General features: G+C 47.7%; 1 protein-coding gene across 2 annotated transcripts in view; it reads left to right on the top strand.

Moving 5' to 3' along the window:
• LOC120031887 (putative adenosylhomocysteinase 3) overlaps positions 1–21114 on the top strand; it is a 43642-nt gene extending 22528 nt beyond the window's left edge. The window contains exons 2-17 of one of the 2 annotated variants that reach the window (XM_038977697.1): positions 4692–4800; positions 6722–6865; positions 7739–7839; positions 8068–8170; positions 8257–8351; positions 8471–8577; positions 8804–8920; positions 9049–9112; positions 10084–10172; positions 10270–10340; positions 12865–12959; positions 14471–14569; positions 15701–15769; positions 15979–16057; positions 16961–17081; positions 19530–21114. In XM_038977697.1, the coding sequence (XP_038833625.1) occupies positions 4692–4800; positions 6722–6865; positions 7739–7839; positions 8068–8170; positions 8257–8351; positions 8471–8577; positions 8804–8920; positions 9049–9112; positions 10084–10172; positions 10270–10340; positions 12865–12959; positions 14471–14569; positions 15701–15769; positions 15979–16057; positions 16961–17081; positions 19530–19536 (1470 nt within the window). In that variant the 3' untranslated portion in view covers positions 19537–21114. Of the gene's footprint in view, positions 1–4691; positions 4801–6721; positions 6866–7738; positions 7840–8067; positions 8171–8256; positions 8352–8470; positions 8578–8803; positions 8921–9048; positions 9113–10083; positions 10173–10269; positions 10341–12864; positions 12960–14470; positions 14570–15700; positions 15770–15978; positions 16058–16960; positions 17086–19529 lie in introns of those variants that run through there. The other variant, XM_038977698.1, reaches the window with a different exon arrangement.
• The last annotated feature ends 502 nt before the right edge of the window (positions 21115–21616 follow it).

The following is a 21616-nucleotide window of genomic DNA, read 5'->3' as shown; positions in this document are numbered from 1 at the left end:
TAACGTATATGGCCAATATACCCCGGCTAAGGGCTGTATCCAGGCACTCCGCGTTGCTTCATGCATAAGAACAGCCCATAGCCATATAGCACACTTCCCCGGGCCTTATTGCATAATGAGACCTCACCTTTGGTGGTCTTGGCCAGTCAGTCATGTTACACAACTACCAAAAGCCCGCCTTGCCAAGCGAATACACTGCCACCTGGTGACGCGACCTTGCCACTGCAAATGCCTCTGTCTGGGCTGAGGGGCACCTATCCTCCCCAGACACTGTAAATGTGGCACGGGATGGTCGTTTGGGCCATGGGTTTGCCTGTGATTCTGCCTGGCTGGCTGGCCAACATTGACCTGGTTCCTCTCTAGGCTACAGTCAACTAGCCATGCCTAGCTCCATTGAGAGGTGACAGTGTGTTGGGTTAGCATCTATTATTTACATCTCATTAGCCTCGCAATCACTGAACATGCATAATAATGTCTATATTATGTGCTGGGGTGCTGTGCAGTGCGGCAAGGTTAATACCGTTAATGCAGACTGCAGTAGGATGCAGGGAGAGAGAAGGCTAGTATTCACTACTATGCAGCATTGGTGGTGCGCCACAAGGCTTTGATCTCTGTCCTGTCTCACCCCGGATGCGGGATTGGCCCAGCCCAATCCCGCTTCAGTCATTACTGGTGGTATAGAAAAGGATGAATCCGATGTATTCATTTCATGCACTAATGTGGACAATTAGGCCTGACTATGAGGCATTGCCTTAGCCGCATTGGATAGAGATCCACACGTTTGCTCTCTTGTCGGTGATCAAGATGAATGGTCTTCCTGACTACGGTCAATAATATTTTCCTGTAATCTGTTTAAACATCTCCTCCCTCTGCTCTGTGATCCGTGTGTGTTACTGTTCGGCAGGAAATGTAGGCTAACCAGTTTTCTAGAACGGTAGCTCATTCATCATGCTTTGCTGATAATCCTTAGCCTGGCATCCAAACTGTTTTCCCTGCGTTCCCCTGTTCACTACAATGGTGGGCACAGCGTTCAGTCTGGTTTAACCAGGTTAGGTAATCCTAGTGCCGGGCCAGAATGCTGCTATAGGGCAGGCAGTTTACCCTGTACCCTGCTAGAAATCTGTGGTTCTCCCTCCCTGTCTTTCTTGCATAACCATCATCTCTCACTCACATGTTAGCTAATGCTATGCATGCAGCTGTGAGCACTGTGCACGCAGGCCTGCCTTTTAATGGCTCTGCGTGGTCAAGCCGTCATCTGAAGTGGCCATACAACATTTACTGCGACGCAGCCTCCGCAGACGTCAGGGCGTTCATACTTCTCGTGCTTAGTTGAGCAGAGCAGAGCTATTGTGGAGGTAGTTGTCAAGGAAGTGAGTTTGTGTTCACACAGGGCGTACCGCCCCCACCTACCGCCAACCAATCATGTCAATGCGGAGCTATACGAAGGCCTCCGCGTTGTTCCAACATTTTGAGAGGCGGGCGGCGACGCGGTACGGAGATTGATTTGGCCTCTGCGTGCGTCCGGAGGCTCCGCAATTACATCACACCCTCCGTACGAAGCCGCCAACCAAATTTTCGGATCAAGCGTGAATAGGCTTTTAGAGCGACATATGGGCATTTGAGGAAACGAGTTGATTTGCGGAGCGTAACATCCGTTCACGTCCTCTGCAATAACAACATTCTCAATGTTGTGGTGGATGGACGTCAGCATTCTGAATGGAACTCATTCATAATCCTGTGGTTGCTCATGCATTCATTGAATGTACGAACAGTGATCATGCATGTCAGCCTCCCTTTTTATTCTGGTGCTGACCTTGTCTAACACCATATTACGAAATGGAAATGATCAATTGCCGCGTTCTTCGTTCTTGGCATTCTATCTCCTATTGATAACCAACACAGTTAGTTACTCTCCTGGAATGTGTCATCAGTCAGCCAGTGTGTCTGATCGCACAGGGCTAAAGCCTTGATTAAGACTGTTGGATCAATGCCTTGTTTACTGACCCTGGGTCCTCTCCTCCTGCCCTATGAAACCTCTTAGACCCAGATGCCATGGTCGTGTGTGTCGGCTGTCGCAGAGAAGTTTGCTCCGGACACTCATAAGGTCAGGAGGCACATGTCCAAGCAGTCCGTGTCCGTCACATTTACATTACATTTACATTTAAGTCATTTAGCAGACTTATCCAGAGCGACTTACAAATTGGAAAGTTCATACATATTCATCCTGGTCCCCCCCTGGGAATTGAACCCACAACCCTGGCGTTGCAAGCGCCATGCTCTACCAACTGAGCCACACGGGACCAGCATGACGATCCGGCGTTAGGACCAAGTCGGATGGCCAAGTTTGAAATCAGTTCCCTGATGCCCCTCGTTGACCTTTTGGTTTGAACTTTGATTAAAACATGTAACAGATTAAAATATTTTGTAAGAAATGAAGCCAAACCTTTGTTATTGTGATCTCTCACTGCTAGGCAAGTGGGCGTTGGTTGTTGTAAACTGCCACCATAGAGATCCTGTGCGTCTATTTCTTCTAGTCTACAATATTTTCTAGTTCAGCAGCCTTGGTCTCACACAAACAGAATGGGCCTAATCACTTACACAACGTCTCTATTGTCTGTCCCAGTGGTGGCAGCCCAGGGTCTCTCCTTGGCAGAACCCACTGTCCTGATCCCCCTGATTCTGAGGTAACACCGCCTCCAAAATACAGCTCTGCAATCCTCCTTCCTACCATTTCTCCCTGGGTCCACCGGTCTACTATGGATGACCTCAATAGTCCCCCAGCCAAGAGCCATTCAGGGTCACAGAGTTGTTGGCCGTGATAAAGAATCCCCAATCCAATCCAGCCTGTGAACAATTAACAATTAAACAAGTAGAGAGAGGAGAGGAAAAACAAAAGTGGGGAACAATTCTGCATTGTTTCTGAGGCACAGCACATGGGTGACAGTCCGGACCAGTTAGGGCTGGATCGGGGGGGTAAAGCCGCATGGGTAAAGAGAGGGTATAAATGGACCAGGCCCACAACTGCTCGTTTTCCAGACCCACCCCCTCTAGTCCAAACACAGTTTCTCACCTCACAGCAGTACACCGAGTCATGTTGTCGAAGAAGAAGGATGAAGACAGTGGAGGTGAACCCAGTAGGAGAAAGGTAAGACGGGAGGAGGAGGATGGATTAGGCTGGGACTTGACAAGCTTCGGTAGAAGCTGAATGAAATTCAATCTACGTATGTATGTGTACAGGCATTTGTGGATCTCATTGTCTTGGGCCTCATTGCCGGTGACTTTTCCCACTCGTTCTGCATTTATTTGGTTGGCAGACGCAGACTTGTGTCCGAGCACTGTATTGTGGGTGTGTAAGGGAGAAGGAGAGAGAGAGAGATGTTTGAGGACTGTGTATATACATTGGGTCAGTACCCTGCATGGTTGTAATGAGAGTGGAATAAATGCCACGTGTGGACCCAGGAAGAGTATCTGCTGCTTCTGCAACAGCTAATGGGGATCCAATTAAAAAGCATTACCACCAGCCATGCTTCTCCCTCTGAGTGAAGGGGAAGGAATCCATGATGAGGGAACCAAGTGGATACTTTGAAGAAGAAAAAAATGACTCTCTATCGTGAGTGTGCAAGACCTTTGTCTACCCCGTGACTCAGAATCAATCTGTCTGGTTGGTGGTGTGAAATTCAGATTGCACAACCATGAGTCACTCCCACTCCCTCTCTCTCTTCCAGTAGTCACGCCGTAGTTCCTGTATAGAGAGGTGAACAGACGTGTCTCGTTCTCTGGACGTGCGTCAGACACTCCGTGGGCTTATTTCGGCGTGACTGTGTCCTGTGTCAGCGTTTTGTGCGTGCACACACTCATTCGACTGTTTACGCTTTGCTTTGCACTCTGGAATGAGAAGCTGAGTGTTTGCACGCATTGCAGTGTAGTCCAGGTGGTTGGAAAACCGGATAGGATTAAAGAATTATTTTTCTGTTAATGTAGTTAAGATTTTCAATTATTTTGGTGCTGCAAAACGGCTATTTTTATCTTGAAATGTCCCGGGATCATATTTGTAGTGATTTTGAACATTTGTACAGCGTTAAATAATCATTCAATAATACCGCTCTACGCCACGGAGATTCATACCTTTTTTTACATCCCGTTTTTATCACGGTCACATCATTTTATTCGATTTTTCCATTTAAGTTGTGTCCTTGTTGCCTGTTATATGGCACCAGTAAGTAATCCATCAATATTACCAGCAGCGTATTCCATCCTAACCAAAGCTCCCTCCCTGGCTCTGGCCATGTAGGTCTTACATAATGCTACTGCAGATAAATCTGCGATTTTTAACCAGTGGTTGTTCACTGTAAATAGAGTCTCGTGGTGAGCTGACTAGGCTCATTTCACCTTAGGGATGAACTGTTGTGCTAAATCAATCACTAGCCCCTAACCCATGGACACTTGATGCCCCCACACCCCTTTATAGATCTTACAGAACCTGATGTGGAAACTCTGCATAGCCTTGAGTGCTACGGTTATCTCATTGCTTAGGATATACCCATCTGATACTTCCTTTAAGATGTACAAGGGGCCCAACAAGGGAAAAAGTCTTATCAGGGAAGGAGTTTTTGTTTTGGACTGGGTGTTGGAGGTTGGACATTGGTGCCTGTGTGGGCGTTGTGGTCTCATTCCTCCCTCTCTGCCAGCAGATCCAGTTTGCGGACCAGAAACAAGAGTTCAACAAACGTCCCACCAAAATCGGCCGCCGCTCTCTGTCCCGATCCATCTCCCAGTCCTCCACAGACAGCTACGGCTCAGGTACCGAGAATATACACACACACACACCTGACACACTCACGAGCCCCCCGATACCCCCTGTGCCTAACTCGAATCACAGCCCAGGTACAGGGTCCAGTATCACACGGTAAGAGTCTATTCCCAGACACGTGGGGAGCAGGACTGTTCTCCGTAACGTGTAACTGGATTAAGATGAGACGATACAGGCCACAGAGAGCCGCTAGTGTTCTCTCTAGTTTCTAACGCTGTGTTCCAGTGAATAATAACTTGCAGACACACACACACCAATGTCCTTGTGAAATTTTGAGATCAGTATTTTTTTTCTTCAGGCAGGCAGGCCAGTGTAAATTTAAAAAAAATAAGGTTGGGGTCCATACAAGAGGGGGGGGGAGAGAAAGTCAAAGGGTGAGAGAAAGGTAGAGGAGAGGCAACGTTCCCACTATACTAGTAGTCCTGGTCACCTGGTTGTCACACTCCTGGTTGTTCCCAGGGCTCCTAGAGGCCCCTTTTCAAGAGAGAGGGAGAAAAAAAGGAGAGAGGAGAGGAGAGGTGACATTTCCACTGAAGCGTTGGGAATGGCTCTGTAGTAGGACGAGGAGGGGCCTGTCAGCCCTGCGTGTCATAAAAAGGGTGTGACCCTTGCTTTACAACCAGAGTTAATCTGGTAGGGAGACATGTTTGTCAGGAGAGAAGTGTGAAATGCCACGTCCCTGGTGTGACTCTGGCCTCTCATTCTGCCACTTGTGAAGAGATGTCACTCAGCCTACCTGGCTGTCCCTCGTCTTTTTGAATGTCACGCACAGACACTCACGGGCCGCTTCGCCCAAATGCCTCAAAAGTCCTCTCTCCCTCCTTTCTTCTTTGTCCTCTCACTGTACCTCATTGCATTCTGTCCCCCCCACTCTCAACCCTTTCTCTTCCTCTCTCCCTCTCTTTCCTGACCCCCTGTACTGTAACCCTCAGCTCTGTGGTTGCTGTAATTATTCCCACAGAAAGAAAGAGTGAACAGAGTCAGAGTCCCTACTGTCCCCCCCCCCCCCCCCCCTCTCTTTCTCTCTCCCTCTCTCACGTGCTCATTGTCCCAGCCTCATTGTCCCAGCCCTGGGGCTTGAGCGCACACACACTGCGGGAGAGCTGTAATTCGACTTAAGGCGTCCGCATGCTTCCCAAACCCGAAACAGTTCGTAGATATATTATGATGACATTTTGTTTTGTATTGGTCTTCAGCATAGTTTTTTTTTCTTCTTCTTTTCGTTTGTTCGAGCGCACGACGTCGGTGATTGGTCGACCGCAGGGATTCTTCAATTGAGTGTTTGTTGTCATTCGAACGAGATACGACTCGTTTTCATGCACATTTTTTCACTTGAGAAATACTGCATCTAACCAAAGGTTAATGTCAACCTGCGTGACTAAGATCTCCTCGGCAAAAACGTCAAATTGAACGACAGATGTCTTGAATTATCTTAAACGAATTCAGACTATTTTGAGGAAGTGTACACTGGCTATGGCGTCTCAAGATGGACAAACAGTACCATTGCCGCTTTTTTTCTTGTTTTTCAAGCCAAGGTCTTTTTAAGGGAGTAATGCGAGGCACAGATGTTCACTTCACCTAGCCAAGTTCTACTAGGATCAAACCGAACCTAGTATGTAGACGCCCATGCTGAGCAGGTGTATTCTGCCCTGGGGCTCAGTCCCGAGATATAGCTCATAATGTGAGCTATGTAGTTGTTTTGGACGTCAGAGTAGATTGTGGCCTAGTGTGTGGTCCTGTCACGTGTGTTTTTAGTTTAACGTCTATATCCTGAGGACATGGTGAATGTGCAGTATAATATGTGGGTGTGCGTGCAGCTCGTGTGCTGCTGTTGAGTGTGCGTAGACGTGTTGTTGCGCGCGCGCGTGTCCTGTCCTCTGACTCCTCTCTCTGCCCTGCTCTCTCTTTCAGCTGCGTCGTACACGGACAGCTCTGACGACGAGACCTCTCCTCGGGACAAGCAGCAGAAGAACTCCAAGGGCAACGGAGACTTCTGCATCAAGAACATCAAGCAGGCCGACTTCGGACGCAGGGAGATCGAGATCGCGGAGCAAGGTGGGCTAGGGCTAGGGACGAGGTGTGTGCATACAAGTGTGTGAGAGACCGAGCGAGAGAGACTGATTCTCTGATGGTGTGATTGTGTTGGATGTGTGTGTGCCATGCTGACAGCCCATCTCCTCCAGGGCTGTGTGCTCAGTGGCCGTATGTTCCCAGCCTGTGAGATAAACAGCAGGGGGGGGGGGTGCCTGCCTCTCCCACTAATACCCAATCGAGCACACCGTGATGGGACACTCCATCCTCTGCTGAAACCCAACAGGACACACCACTGACCACTCACAGTCCCACGTGTCTGTACTGCACCACTGACCACTCACAGTCCCATGTGTCTGTACTGCGTATCATACATTGCCTTGTCTACTACTCAACACACAACCCCAGCGCTGTCTGTACAGCTGACCCCGCGTAGCTCCCAATTATGTTACTACAGACAGACCATAGCCAGAGCTGCATAGCTCCGACTCTGTCTGTACAGCTGACCCCAGATAGCCCTAACGCAGTCTGTACTGCGGGCTACAACACTTTGAACTTTTATAAGTCGCTATACAGCTGACCTCTCAGCCCTGGCTCGGTAGGCCGTATCACACACGGCCCGAGCTCTGTACGTCTAGGTGACAGGGCAACAGAAGCCAGAGGGGAAAGATTCCACCGTCTGGGAGGGTTCCCAAAGCACGTTGGCCAGCTAACTTTGATTTACCCACGTTTAACCACTTGAATTACATTTTTTGATAAAGATTTTTATTTGACATATTTAAAGATTATACGGAGAAGGATGCCTTGAAGTTTTGAAACGGGACCGATGGGTTTTGTAGTAATGTTGTTGTAACGTTGGGTCTAAAATAACTTGTCGGTTGCGTTGTCTCCTCACAGAGATGCCAGCCCTCATGGCCCTGAGGAAGAGAGCCCAGGGAGAGAAGCCTCTGGCTGGAGCCAAAGTAGTGGGCTGCACCCACATCACAGCTCAGACAGCCGTGAGTTACACACACACACACACACACCACCATCCACCGCTCAGTCCACTGTGAATCTGCCGCTTCTGCTCAGAAAACCACGACTCACAGATTCATTCATACTGACTGTTACTAGTCTTAAGCCAGCTTTACACTTCTTTCAGCGGCAGGACTTTGCTTTGAACACGAACGTCTCCGTTGTCTGTGTCCTTAACTGAGCGCGCGGTCTGGTCTGTGTGTGTCGCGCAGGTGTTGATGGAGACGCTGACTGCCCTGGGGGCTCAGTGCAGGTGGGCTGCCTGTAACATCTACTCCACTCAGAATGAGGTGGCAGCGGCTCTGGCCGAGGGAGGTGAGTGTGAACCGGGCCGCTTCATTTGAGCGTCTTTCTCTTTTCACGACCGCTGGCTCTCTCAGTGCCCATCATATCTCTCTCAGGGTTCTCTGTGTTCGCGTGGAAGGGCGAGTCGGAGGACGACTTCTGGTGGTGCATCGACCGCTGCGTCAACCTGGAGGGCTGGCAGCCCAACATGGTACGTGTCTGTCCCCCCGTCAAACGCCATCTCTCAGTAGCGGACTTTGTTGCGGTGTGAGTGGCGTCGTCCTTTATCCCGATCAGTCAGAAAGACGCGCGTTGTGTGTCCCGTTCCAGATCCTGGATGACGGCGGAGACCTGACCCACTGGATCTATAAGAAATACCCCAGCATGTTTAAGAAGATCAAGGGAATCGTGGAGGAGAGCGTCACTGGAGTACACCGGTGGGTGGATCACTGCTCACACGCAACTTCATTATATGTTGACTCATTGTCTAGACTGAGAAAACCAGTATTTTTGCCAGTAAGCTTCCCCTTGTCAGGGGTTTGTTTCGAAGTGGGTGGTCTATCTTCTATGGCCATGTCTCCATCTAGTGGCCATAATGGGTAATGTCAGGTTTTACTGCTTTATAATGATGCCCCCCGCCTCTTTTTGCTGCTCTCTGTGTAGGTTGTACCAGCTGTCCAAGGCGGGAAAGCTGTGTGTCCCGGCCATGAATGTCAACGACTCTGTGACCAAGCAGAAGTTTGACAACCTCTACTGCTGCAGGGAATCCATCCTGGACGGGTAGGACAACTCCGGCATGCCCGGTTCAAAGCAGAAAGACCGAGGAAGATTGCTTCGTTGTTGTGGGGTGATTTAAACATTTGTCATGCTAAGTGCTCGTGATTTGTGTTTCTTCGCTCTCCCTCCAGTCTGAAGAGGACCACTGATGTAATGTTTGGGGGCAAGCAGGTGGTGGTGTGTGGATATGGAGAGGTAAGTCTGTCTTACCTACTGTGAATTAGTGATGGGGGGGGGGGGGGGGACATCTATAGTTGCATATCGCTATATTATTTGTGGACGATATTATATTGATATTTGACTCCCAAGTATCGCTAAAATAATAATACAATAATGTTTTTGCTACTGCAGGTAGCATTAGCTGTACCTGCACCAAATCTCTGCTGTTTTTCTCCTTTTTTAATGGAGCCAACGTGTTTTCAGCACGTTTATTACCCTGACTGATCAAAACTAGCTTTCTCATGCTCTCTCGTCTCTCTGCAGCAGACATTTGGGGAGCAATATGTTTGGAACATCAAATCGTAATACGTATAGAATCGGCACCTACGTATCGTGTTAACGTTGTATCATGAGGTCCCTGGCAATTCCCAGCCCTACTGTATATGGTACACTTGTCATTTTTGAACCCTTATTTTACCAGGTACGTTGACTGAGAACACGTTCTCATTTACAGCAACGACCTGGGAAATAGTTACAGGGGAGAGGAGGGTGGGATGAATGAGCCAAACGGAAGCTGGGGATGATTAGGTGGCCGTGATGGTATGAGGGCCAGATTGAGAATTTTATCCAGGACACCACGGTTAACACCCGTACTCTTATGATAAGTGCCATGGGATGTTTAGTGACCACAGAGAGTCAGGACGCCTGTTTAACGGCCCATCCGGAAGACGGGTCCCTACACAGGGAAATGTCCCCAATGCATTCTACTGGCCCTTCAGCACCACTTCCGGCAGCATCTGGTCTCCCATCCAGGGACCGACCAGGACCAATCCTGCTTAGCTTCAGAGGAAAGCCGGCAGTGGGATGCAGGATGGGATGCTGCTGGCGATCTGAACACCTTATTATATCAAAATGGACCACCAGAGGAAACTATTTACCTTCCAAGTCTATAGTAGAGCCTCCATCAGTCCTATACCCATGTGTGTTTTTTATTTGTGTATCCATAGGTGGGGAAGGGCTGCTGTGCTGCTCTCAAGGCCATGGGCTCCATCGTCTACGTCACTGAGATCGACCCCATCTGTGCCTTGCAGGCCTGGTAAGTTCAGCCAATCAGAGCCTGGCACATGAACTGATCGGCCAATGTCAGCAGGGTGAACGAGGAAGTAACGCGTTTGTTTCCCGTCCCTGTTCAGCATGGATGGCTTCAGACTGGTGAAGCTGAATGAAGTGATCAGACAAGTGGACATTGTCATCACCTGCACAGGTGAACACCTCTCCCTTGTCCCCTCAGTCAGCACTAGATGGCCACGTTAGAACAGATAAGTGGAAACGGTGTCAAAATTACCAACCAGGTGCAAGTACCTGAGCTGTTTGGCATTTAAGTCAGGGTTAGGGTTTCGATTTTTTTTTGTAAAATCGCATTTGTGGTTGAGAACCACTATACTCCCATCCTTTCCAGCATGGGCATAGCAACAATAACCACCTTCTCCCTACTGCTTTACCGCTCGACTGATTCAGCCTGCGCCACTCTATTCTCACACACACACACACACACACACACACACACACACACACACACACACACACACACACACACACACACACACACACACACACACACACACACACCCAGCAGCCTAGAGGGTGACTAGGTAGTAGGGTATTGACCAGTGATCAACAACCGGTCCATCATGGCCTCCCGGGTGGCGCAGTGGTCTAAGTAGCTGTGCCACCAGAGATTCTGGGTTCGAGCCCAGGCTCTCTCGCAGCCGGCCGCGACCGGGAGTCCCATGGGGCGGCGTACAATTGGCCCAGCGTCGTCCGGGTTAGGGAGGGTTTGGCCGGCAGGGATATCCTTGTCTCATCGCGCACTAGCGACTCCTGTGGCGGGCCGTGCGCAGTGCACGCTGACCAGGTCGCCAGGTGTACAGTGTTTTCTCCGACACATTGGTGCGGCTGGCTTCCGGGATGGATGTGCGCTGTGTCAAGAAGCAGTGCGGCTTGGTTGGGTTGTGTTTCGGAGGACGCATGGCTCTCGACCTTTGCCTCTCCCGAGTCCGTACGGGAGTTGCAGCCAGCGATGAGACAAGACTGTAACTACTACCAATTGGATACCACGAAATTGGGGAGAAAAAAGGGGTAAAAAAACAACCGGTCCATCGCCATCTCCAAGGCATTCCTAGTCACCAAACATTTCTGTAAAAAAACTCCTAGCGTTCCTATTTTTCATTTTGAGCTGTTGGTGGTAGGTGCATTTGATTCAGCAGACCTAGTGCCGGGAAGGTAAAATTGTTCCCATTCTGAACCATTTCATGTGTCTGAAAGTAGAACTCTGCCTACCCGGCAGGCCCAGAGAGCAAATCAAATAGCCAGCGGTAGGCCTATAGGTGCAATCAGATGGCTCAGATCACCTTATCTGTGCAGTTTCCTGGAGCCATAGACTGTAAAAAGAAGCCTTTCGAAACGTTTCAACCATGACTGGAGAGCGACTCAACGAATACAGCAAAGAGCTGTATGTTTTAAGATGTTATTCAACCCTGTCAACACTTTGCCCATTTTATGGATTATAAAAGTTTACGTTCTTCCTACTTCCACTCACGATACAACCAGCACTGCAGCTTTAATAAACGAGTAGCAAAGTGTTCCGATAAGCTTGCGTTGTTGTTATTAGCGGCTTGTGACTCTTTTTAATATGGAGGAATATTTCACTTTCTCTGGTCATAGGAGTAACAACATGAATTGGTGCACGATGCAGTGCGACTTGAGTTGCATCGTCGGCTGTCCCCTTTTCTCAGAGGAGGGAAAGAGGAGGGATGGGGAATCGGGTGAGAGGCAGCCTCACCGCTGCTCCCTCCCCTCAGACTGACCATCAGATGCACGCAGGCCATCAGTCCAGTTCTGTTCCTAACTAGTATAACAAATGATCTATTACCAGTGTGGCCATGCACCTACAATTTGTAAATATCATTTCAAAATGGTCTGAGAAGAACCGCATTGGCAGGGCAATTCACGATTTGCCAATATGCGGTGATAATATATTCGGCCTATAACCTACTCCACAGACCTCATTACTACAGAACTGTTTTTAATTGGTTAATGTTGCGTAGGCTTACATTTTGAAGTCATATTTTAAATTTAAAATATGGTGGTTGGTGACCACTGGTGTAGACATTACAGAAGTCGTCTCAATCAGTCCGACCTGGCAGCCATGCGTGTAGCCAGTCCGTTAGTGCTCCACATTCAGATTGAGTGAAGAGTTCATTGAGACAAACTGCATGCCTCCCTAGTCAATTAAGCACGAAGTGTATTGACAAGCTGCAGTCCTCATCCGCGTTAATTGAAAAGGGACAGACAACCTTAATCACTCACGCGAATGTGCATGAGTGTGCACACAAGACATGCACGTGCACACTCAGACTTAGTGGTATACAATGCAATTTAGACACTTATTCATACAGTAGGTCTATGTGGAGAGTGGATGTGGAGCTCTATGGTGCATTTTGAGTAGATTTTTTTTATATATATATTTTTTAAATATATATATATATTTTTTAAATCTAGCACAGGAGATTTATTCCAAGCATAATTTGTGTAGCGTATACAGCAACATAATTCCTTTTTGAAGTGAATTAAACATCATTCGGCATGTATCGACCCAGCAAGAGTTATTGGTAGTGTTCACCGCTCTCCTCTGCCCACTTGTGAATTTCTCTGACGTTTCAGTGTACAGTAGTGAACATGATGAGGGTCATATTGATGGTATGTTTACGACGTTCCCTCTCCTCCAGGAAATAAGAACGTGGTGGTGAGAGAGTACTTGGACCGTATGAAGAACGGCTGTATCGTCTGTAACATGGGACACTCAAACACCGAGATCGACGTGGTGAGTCGAGCGTGTGTGCATGTTGGTGGGGGGGTTGTATGTACGTGGGTGTGTTATTGTGACTGTGACAGCTTAACTGATCGTGTGGGCGGAAGACACTGCTGTCACCAATGCTTGTCACATTATTGTCACTGTGGGGGAAGCTGTGATACAACAATGGTCCCTGACCTGACGTTGTCATAGTTACTTGCTTGCTGTGGCCTATGCCTGTCAGTTATCACTGTTACGGTGACATCCCAGGGTCATAATGAAAACATTTTAGAGACTGTTGTCATCAGGGCCTGAAACTAACTTTTTGGTCCACCTTTTTTTGATATAAAAATCTACCAGACACTCAGATTTTTTACCAGACAAAATATTTTTTCAAAACGGATGAGCATGTTTTTTGTAATGTTTCCAAAACAATACATGTATTACTAGTAAGAAATTAAGTGGTATATCACTCAATGTTATTTCACTTTTAACCAAAATATCTCAGATGAGATAAAAATGTTCAGCTGCCCCTTTAAGGGCGGGAGGTTACCGTGGCAATGAGGGTACTGCGCCTCTGGAGTCGTCAGTGACAGCTTTCCTGTGCTATAGAGAATCTGACTAGTAGCCGATGTCTTTGCTAGCAGTTGAAGCGAACTCAAACATTGAAAAACAACCTAGCTTGTGAACAAAACAATGTAAATAGCCAAGAAACACAAGGACAATCTCTCACTTTATACTTTCAAGTAAATTAGACCAACTTTGGCTTCCCGAGTGGCTCAGCATCATCTGGGTTAGAGGGTTTGACCGGCCGGGATTTCCTTGTCCCATCGCGCTCTAGCGACTCCTTGTGGCGTGCCGGGCGCCTGCAAGCTGACCTCAGTCGACCAGCTGGGCGGTGTTTCCTCCGAACACATTGGTGCGGCTGGCTTTTGGGTTAAGCGAGCAGTGTGTCAAGAAGCAGTGCACGGCTTGGCAGGGTTGTGTTTTGGAGGACGCACGGCTCTCGACCTTCGCCTCTCCCCAGTCCGTAGGGGAGTTGCAGCAATGAGACAAGACTGTAACTACCAATTTGGAAAGCACGAAATTGGGGCGAAAAAGGGCTAACATTATAATTAGACCACCTTTTATACTTGTTGCACCGGTTCTAAAATGAGTCTTCAGCACCGTGCACACAGCTCCCCAGCCAGGCGGTGTTCCTGCACATTTCGCCAGGTGGGATATTATTATAGGAATTGTAGTTCTTTGTGTGATTAGCTACCAGCTATGAAACAAAACGACAGAAATACTTTGCAAACAGCCACTGCAACATTTGTTTAGCTATACATGAGCTCATACTAGACTTCTAACATCATTTTTATTCGCAAATGGGAGTGAAATGCTTGTGGGGCCCTGACACCCGCCGACGTGGCTGGTGAAATGGACATCTTACCCACCAATACCAAAATCGACCCGCGGGTGTTCGTTTTAGGCCCTGGTTGTCATATTGAAGCTGTTCGCGTGGTAACTGTTTCCTGTCCATTTGTTGTCCTCTCCTCCAGGCTAGCCTGCGGACCCCGGAGCTGACCTGGGAGAGAGTGAGGTCACAGGTGGACCACGTCATCTGGCCCGACGGCAAGAGGATAGTGTTGCTGGCTGAGGTGATCTATTATCACCCTCATCACATTAGTACAAGGCTCTCCATGACGACTGCCTCAAATCACTGCTCAGTCACACGTGTCAATGATCAGATCTATAAATCCTCTCAACTTCTGAATAACTGGGCAGAATAGATCCAAATGATCCATAGGCTCTGTCTCTCTGTCTGTCTCTCTCTCTCTCTCTCTCTCTCTGTCTCTCTCTCACATAGCAAAGAGAGGCTCTCTCTCTCTCTCTGTGTGTGTGTACAGCACTCCCTCTCTCATAGCAAAGGGAAGCACTCTGTCGGTCTGTGCAGCAGTCTCTTGCCAGAATGAAACCGCTGAGAGCGAGCCAGGTAGAAGGACAGGCTGGCCAGGTGCTTCAGTGTGCCTGTCTGTTTGATCTCCTCCAGGCTTTAATCTGCTGTTTGTTTGCTCTCTCACTCCTCCCTCTTTGACTCTATTCTCTCCATCTTCACTCCTGGACTCTCTCACTTCTCCTCTGCTGTCTCGATCTGAGAGGCTTTCTCCAAGAGAAGTGTCTGTTTTGTTAGTTTGGTTCCGCAGAGCTCATCTGTAGTCTGTGTTCTGTTCTGCTGACGCACTCCACTCTCTACGGAACAGGGAAGTGTGGGCTGACTCAGTTCCACCAGGCAGTGTGTGCATACTGCATAAAGTAACGGTACGCCCTGTTATACTGTTACTGGTACTCGCAGCGAACAGGGAGTTGAAACGGAAGCTGCACCACCAAAGCTTAATTTCTACATACTAACACGACACGTTGCAGCTCTCTGGGAAACGAGAACATTGTTGCAGGCTTTCTGTGTCACTAAGGAGGGTATGATAGCGGTAGTAAATGCAGATCAGTTCCTCCTCCTTTGTGAACGCTGCCTCGTTAGCAGTCTGAGCTCAGGAACAGTACCAGTCCCTTTTTCTCTCTCTGTTTACATGTCTGTCTGCACCACATCCCAGACAACTTCTATTATTCTGACCTTGGACTCGGCAACACTTTTTCTGATATTTGATGTCAATGTGAAACACACACACACACACACACACACAGTATCTTATCATTGACATGGAGGTGTAGAATCTCTGATTCTGTGTGCTGTTAACTGGTTGTTAACCCAATGTGTCTCCATCTGTCCTCAGGGTCGTCTGCTGAACCTCAGCTGCTCTACGGTCCCCACCTTTGTCCTGTCCATCACCGCCACAACCCAGGTACTGTGTGTGCCTGTGTGCGTTTAGTGGGGTGGATCAGCGTGTGTCTGTGTGTGTGCGCCACTTCGTACAGTAATCGTAGAGATTCGGGTCTCGTGCATTGCTCTGCCGCTGGCACCAGGCCGTGTGCGTCGTGAGCGCGACCGTGGGGTTGCCATTGGTAACCGACGTGTGTGGGATTGACATCCGGGTCTTGTCTCATACCTCAGGCCTTGGCTCTGATAGAGCTGTACAACGCCCCGGAGGGACGCTACAAACAGGATGTCTACCTGCTGCCCAAGAAGATGGGTAAGAGACCGTGCTCTATGTCCACACACACACATACATACATACATACCCCTTCATCCCTCCTCTGTCCTCGGTCTCGCGCGCATACACACTCCCTAATCCTTATTCGCTCAGGTCTCAGCCGAGGCAGCCGGTAGTGACCTGACAGCACCCGTCCGCCTGTCTGAACCTCTGACAAAACCCTTTTAGGAGAAAACATTGAGTTGAAAGGGGATCAGCCAGAATGCACAACAAAGACTCAACTCAGCAAAGAGAAGCACTAGATATCCAGGATGGGGATGAAGATAGTATGAACTCTTCCCCTGCAGCCATGTCTTGGATTGGGTTATAGATGTTCTATGTCATGATACGAAACGAACACGGGGTGTTTGTGTATGTGGTGTTTAGTCATTTGTCATATTCATTTACAGCCATTGCGCGGACTAGGAAAATATGTAATTCATGGTAGAATGCTTTCTATTTAGAGAGAAGAGGTGTGTCTGGGTGTGTGTGTGTGTGTGTCTGGGTGTGCTTCATTCACAGTAGAGTACATCTCTGCATGCGTTGGTGTGTGTGACTGCAGCTGACAGCGTAGCCGGGTCTCTGCCCCCCCCAGCCTATAGAGTAAAAACAGGGAGGACGAGAGGCAGACTGGCAGGGAGGCTCAATATAGGTCAGCCTGTCAGAGCCTGCTGCTAAGCTCACTGCACCATCACTGACAGAGAGAGACGGAGGGAGGGAGAGACCGAGACGGGAGAAGCAGCGCCAATGTGCTCATCACAAACAAATACATTAGTAAATAACCAACAGCCCTGTGTCCCTGCTAGCGAGAGTAACTTAGCGCTCTCACTCTTTCTCTTTATCTTTCTCTTGCTCTTTTTTCTCTCTCTCGCTCCCCCACTCCCTTCCTCTGTATTATTCCAGATGAGTATGTGGCCAGTCTTCACCTGCCTACGTTCGATGCCCACCTCACAGAGCTGAGTGACGAGCAGGCCAAGTACCTGGGCTTGAACAAGAACGGGCCCTTCAAGCCAAACTACTACAGGTAAACATTAACGCCCGAATGCTTCGATTGTCTGCTAATATACGCTGCTCAAAAAAATAAAGGGAACACTTAAACAACACAATGTAACTCCAAGTCAATCACACTTCTGTGAAATCAAACTGTCCACTTAGGAAGCAACACTGATTGACAATACATTTCACATGCTGTTGTGCTAATGGAATAGACAAAAGGTGGAAATTATAGGCAATTAGCAAGACACCCCCAATAAAGGAGTGGTTCTGCAGGTGGTGACCACAGACCACTTCTCAGTTCCTATGCTTCCTGGCTGATGTTTTGGTCACTTTTGAATGCTGGCGGTGCTTTCACTCTAGTGGTAGCATGAGACGGAGTCTACAACCCACACAAGTGGCTCAGGTAGTGCAACTCATCCAGGATGGCACAATGCGAGCTGTGGCAAGAAGGTTTGCTGTGTCTGTCAGCGTAGTGTCCAGAGCATGGAGGAGACATGGAGGAGACCAGGAGACAGGCCAGTACATCAGGAGACGTGGAGGAGGCCGTAGGAGGGCAACAACCCAGCAGCAGGACCGCTACTTCCGCCTTTGTGCAAGGAGGAGTACTGCCAGAGCCCTGCAAAATGACCTCCAGCAGGCCACAAATGTGCATGTGTCTGCTCAAACGGTCAGAAACAGACTCCATGAGGGTGGTATGAGGGCCCGACGTCCACAGGTGGGGGTTGTGCTTACAGCCCAACACCGTGCAGGACGTTTGGCATTTGCCAGAGAACACCAAGATTGGCAAATTCGCCACTGGCGTCCTGTGCTCTTCACAGATGAAAGCAGGTTCACACGCACATGTGACAGACGTGACAGAGTCTGGAGACCCCGTGGAGAACGTTCTGCTGCCTGCAACATCCTCCAGCATGACCGGTTTGGCGGTGGGTCAGTCATGGTGTGGAGTGGCATTTCTTTGGGGGGCCGCACAGCCCTCCATGTGCTCGCCAGAGGTAGCCTGACTGCCATTAGGTACCGAGATGAGATCCTCAGACCCCTTGTGAGACCATATGCTGGTGCGGTTGGCCCTGGGTTCCTCCTAATGCAAGACAATGCTAGACCTCATGTGGCTGGAGTGTGTCAGCAGTTCCTGCAAGAGGAAGGCATTGATGCTATGGACTGGCCCGCCCGTTCCCCAGACCTGAATCCAATTGAGCACATCTGGGACATCATGTCTCGCTCCATCCACCAACGCCACGTTGCACCACAGACTGTCCAGGAGTTGGCGGATGCTTTAGTCCAGGTCTGGGAGGAGATCCCTCAGGAGACCATTCGCCACCTCATCAGGAGCATGCCCAGGCGTTGTAGGGAGGTCATACAGGCACGTGGAGGCCACACACACTACTGAGCCTCATTTTGACTTGTTCTAAGGACATTACATCAAAGTTGGATCAGCCTGTAGTGTGGTTTTCCACTTTAGTTTTGAGTGTGACTCCAAATCCACACCTCCATGGGTTGATAAATTTGATTTCCATTGATAATTTTTGTGTGATTTTGTTGTCAGCACATTCAACTATGTAAAGAAAAAAGTATTTAATAAGAATATTTCATTCATTCAGATCTAGGATGTGTTATTTTAGTGTTCCCTTTATTTTTTTGAGCAGTGTAGTATGTCACATACACTGGCTATACCAAACATTATGAACACCTTGCTAATATTGAGTTGCAGCACCCCCCCCCCCCCCCTGCCTTCAGAACAGCCTTAATTCATCGGGACATGGACATGTTGACTCAATGCTTCCCACAGCTGTGTCAAGTTGGCTGGATGTCCTTTGGGTGATGGGCCATTCTTGATACACACGGGAAACTGTTGAGCGTGACAAACCCAGCAGCTTTGCAGTTCTTGACACACACCCGGTGCGCCTGGCACCTACTACCATACCCCGTTCAATGGCACTCAAATCTTTTGTCTTGCCCATTCACCCTCTGAATGGCAGACATACACAATCCATGTCTCAATTGTCACAAGGCTTAAACATCCTTTTTAACCTGTCTCCTCCCCTTCATCTACACTGATTGAAGTGGATTTAACAAGTGGCGTCCATAAGGGATCATAACTTTCACCTGGTCAGTATATGTCATGGAAAGAGCAGGTGTTCTTAATGTTTTGTCTACTCAGTGTGTATGTTTCGTGGCGTTATATTACAAAGGTGTGATGTTACACTGCATTTATATCAGTTATAATGAGAAATCAATGAATCAATCAAATGTATTTATAAAGCCCTTTTTACATCAGCCGATGTCACAAAGTGCTTATACGGAAACCCAGCCTAAAACCCCAAACAGCAAGCAACGCAGGTGTAGAGGCACTGTGAGACTGCTATGCTGCTAGAGAGATATGCTGGTAGAGAGATATCCACAGTGCAAGATTGTTCCATTCTTCCCATGTTACATAACTGTAACAACATGATTTGACTATTTTTTTTTTCTCCCCAAGGTATTAAACCAACTCTGAAATGAAGAAAATACCAAGGCTCCATAAATCGTACAGAACCCAGAAGAAAGGAGAGAGGAGGAGCTCTGTGCTTATTGCTCAGAGTGGAGGGCGTGGCTTTACCTGCGCTTTGGCAGTGTTTATTTATTTACGCTAGAATAGTGTAACTCTAACCTTTTTGAGCTGCTCCTGCCATTTTGCGCTCCTTAGCAAGCGTCTCCTGGAGTTTCCACCATTTTCGTTTTCTCTTAGCTACTTGTGTGTCAGTCAGTCGTACGTAAAAACTCCATTAACGAGATCTTTTTATTGTTCGTTTAAAAACTAAAGATGGAAAAACTATTGATGAAGAAAAACAAAAAAACTGAAATGTACAAAAAAAATCTGAACGATGACCTCTGAAGATTTAGTGATGGACGTGTGGTTCTTGTCCTGTTGTCTGTCTTTTCCTACTCTTGATTTGTGTTTTGTTTTCAAAGATAAATTGAAAGGGCTTAGATGAAGAGGTGGAAGGGGGGGGGGGGGGTCATTGGGTCCAATCATATCCTGTCTTTCATTTGATCGTTTGATTCAGATTTATTCGTTGTCTTGTTTTTCGGTATGTTTTAATGCGTTGGTTGTTCTATTCCCTCAATCGAACTGGACAGAGACAGGCTTGGGGCCGGGTTCTTTCCCTGCGATAGGTGGGAGAGTGAGGTCTCAACCAATCAGCTGCCTGTCCAACAGTCACTCAATAATAAACTGTGTTCCTCAGCTCCCAAACTGCTCTCATGATGATGCTAGTGTTGAAGTTATATGAAAAGTATTCCGCCAACCAGAGTTTATGACGTCCACGATGTCCGGAGCTAGATTCTCCTTTCAAAGCATTATACTGAATTATAAACTGGGTAGTTCGAGCCCTGAATGCTGATTGGCTGAAAGCCGTGGTATATTAGACCTTATACCACCATGACAAAACATCTATTTTTACTGTTCTAATTACGTTGGTAGCCAGTTTATAACAGCAATAAGGCACCTCCGGGGTTTGTGCTATATGGCAAATAAACCACGGCGTCGTACATAACAGCCCTTAGCAGTGATATATTGGCCATATACCACAAACCCCCTGGAGCTTTATTGCTTAATTAGAGGCATGACAGGTATGGGAGATCATTACAAGGGGATATATTTAGATATTTATGTAGAAATGTCGATTTTTCTATCTTTCCTCCACCCATCTAATATCTTACCTTTTGAAATGAAACATCTGTCATTATAAAGATAAGCAATTAAATGTTATATGATAAATGTAATAAATGTTCTGGATGATTTTTTTGAATGCTGTGACAGACTATTTCAGTGAGATACAAAATGTACAGCCAGGCTGGTACTTGTTTCTTTGGCCGGGTCCTCAATAGTAAGCAAATCTGTATAGTACTTACAGCTCTGAAACCAATTGGTACACATAGCTGTTGTCAGGGGTTAGTTGTGTTTAACTGCAGTGAGGCTATAGCTTGATGACTGGATCATTACATATGCTTGTAATTAGTTGGGGACCGACATTTCACACGTTCTTAAAAAAAAATAAAAAAAATGTCACCACTTCAGACTTCAGTTTACCTCGTTGTTCCAATTTCTTATGTATTTATGATAAAAGGTAATAGTCACCTTTTATAAATGTCCAAGATTTGGTGTCATCGTTAGTTTGACCTGTTTTTCTGTTGAGGGCCAAACTCCTCTGGTACGATTATTAGTCCGACTTAATTTCCTCAACATTTTAGATAACTTTAACAGCTGGGATTCTAACAAAGTTTTTCTCCTGAACCAAAAGCCCATAGTACAAGCCAGCGGGGAGGATCCAGCTTTTATTTATTTCTACATTGCATAGAATTAACTAAATCCATGAGAATATACACCCATATGCTCCCAATCCTACATTCTAAAATGTCACTGTGTTCATGTCATACTCGTGAGCTACCATTTGTGCATTTATGCCCCCCCCCCCTGCCTCCATAATAACCATCTTCCAAGTCAGAGACCCCGTCTGTGGGACCATCCATACTACCCATATGTCTGACTTTTGGAACATTACCCGTGTGTGTGTTAGGGTCATT

Source organism: Salvelinus namaycush, chromosome 38, assembly GCF_016432855.1.
Source record: "Salvelinus namaycush isolate Seneca chromosome 38, SaNama_1.0, whole genome shotgun sequence".
Lineage (NCBI taxonomy): Eukaryota > Metazoa > Chordata > Actinopteri > Salmoniformes > Salmonidae > Salvelinus > Salvelinus namaycush.
This window is presented reverse-complemented; position numbering and strand designations above follow the sequence as displayed.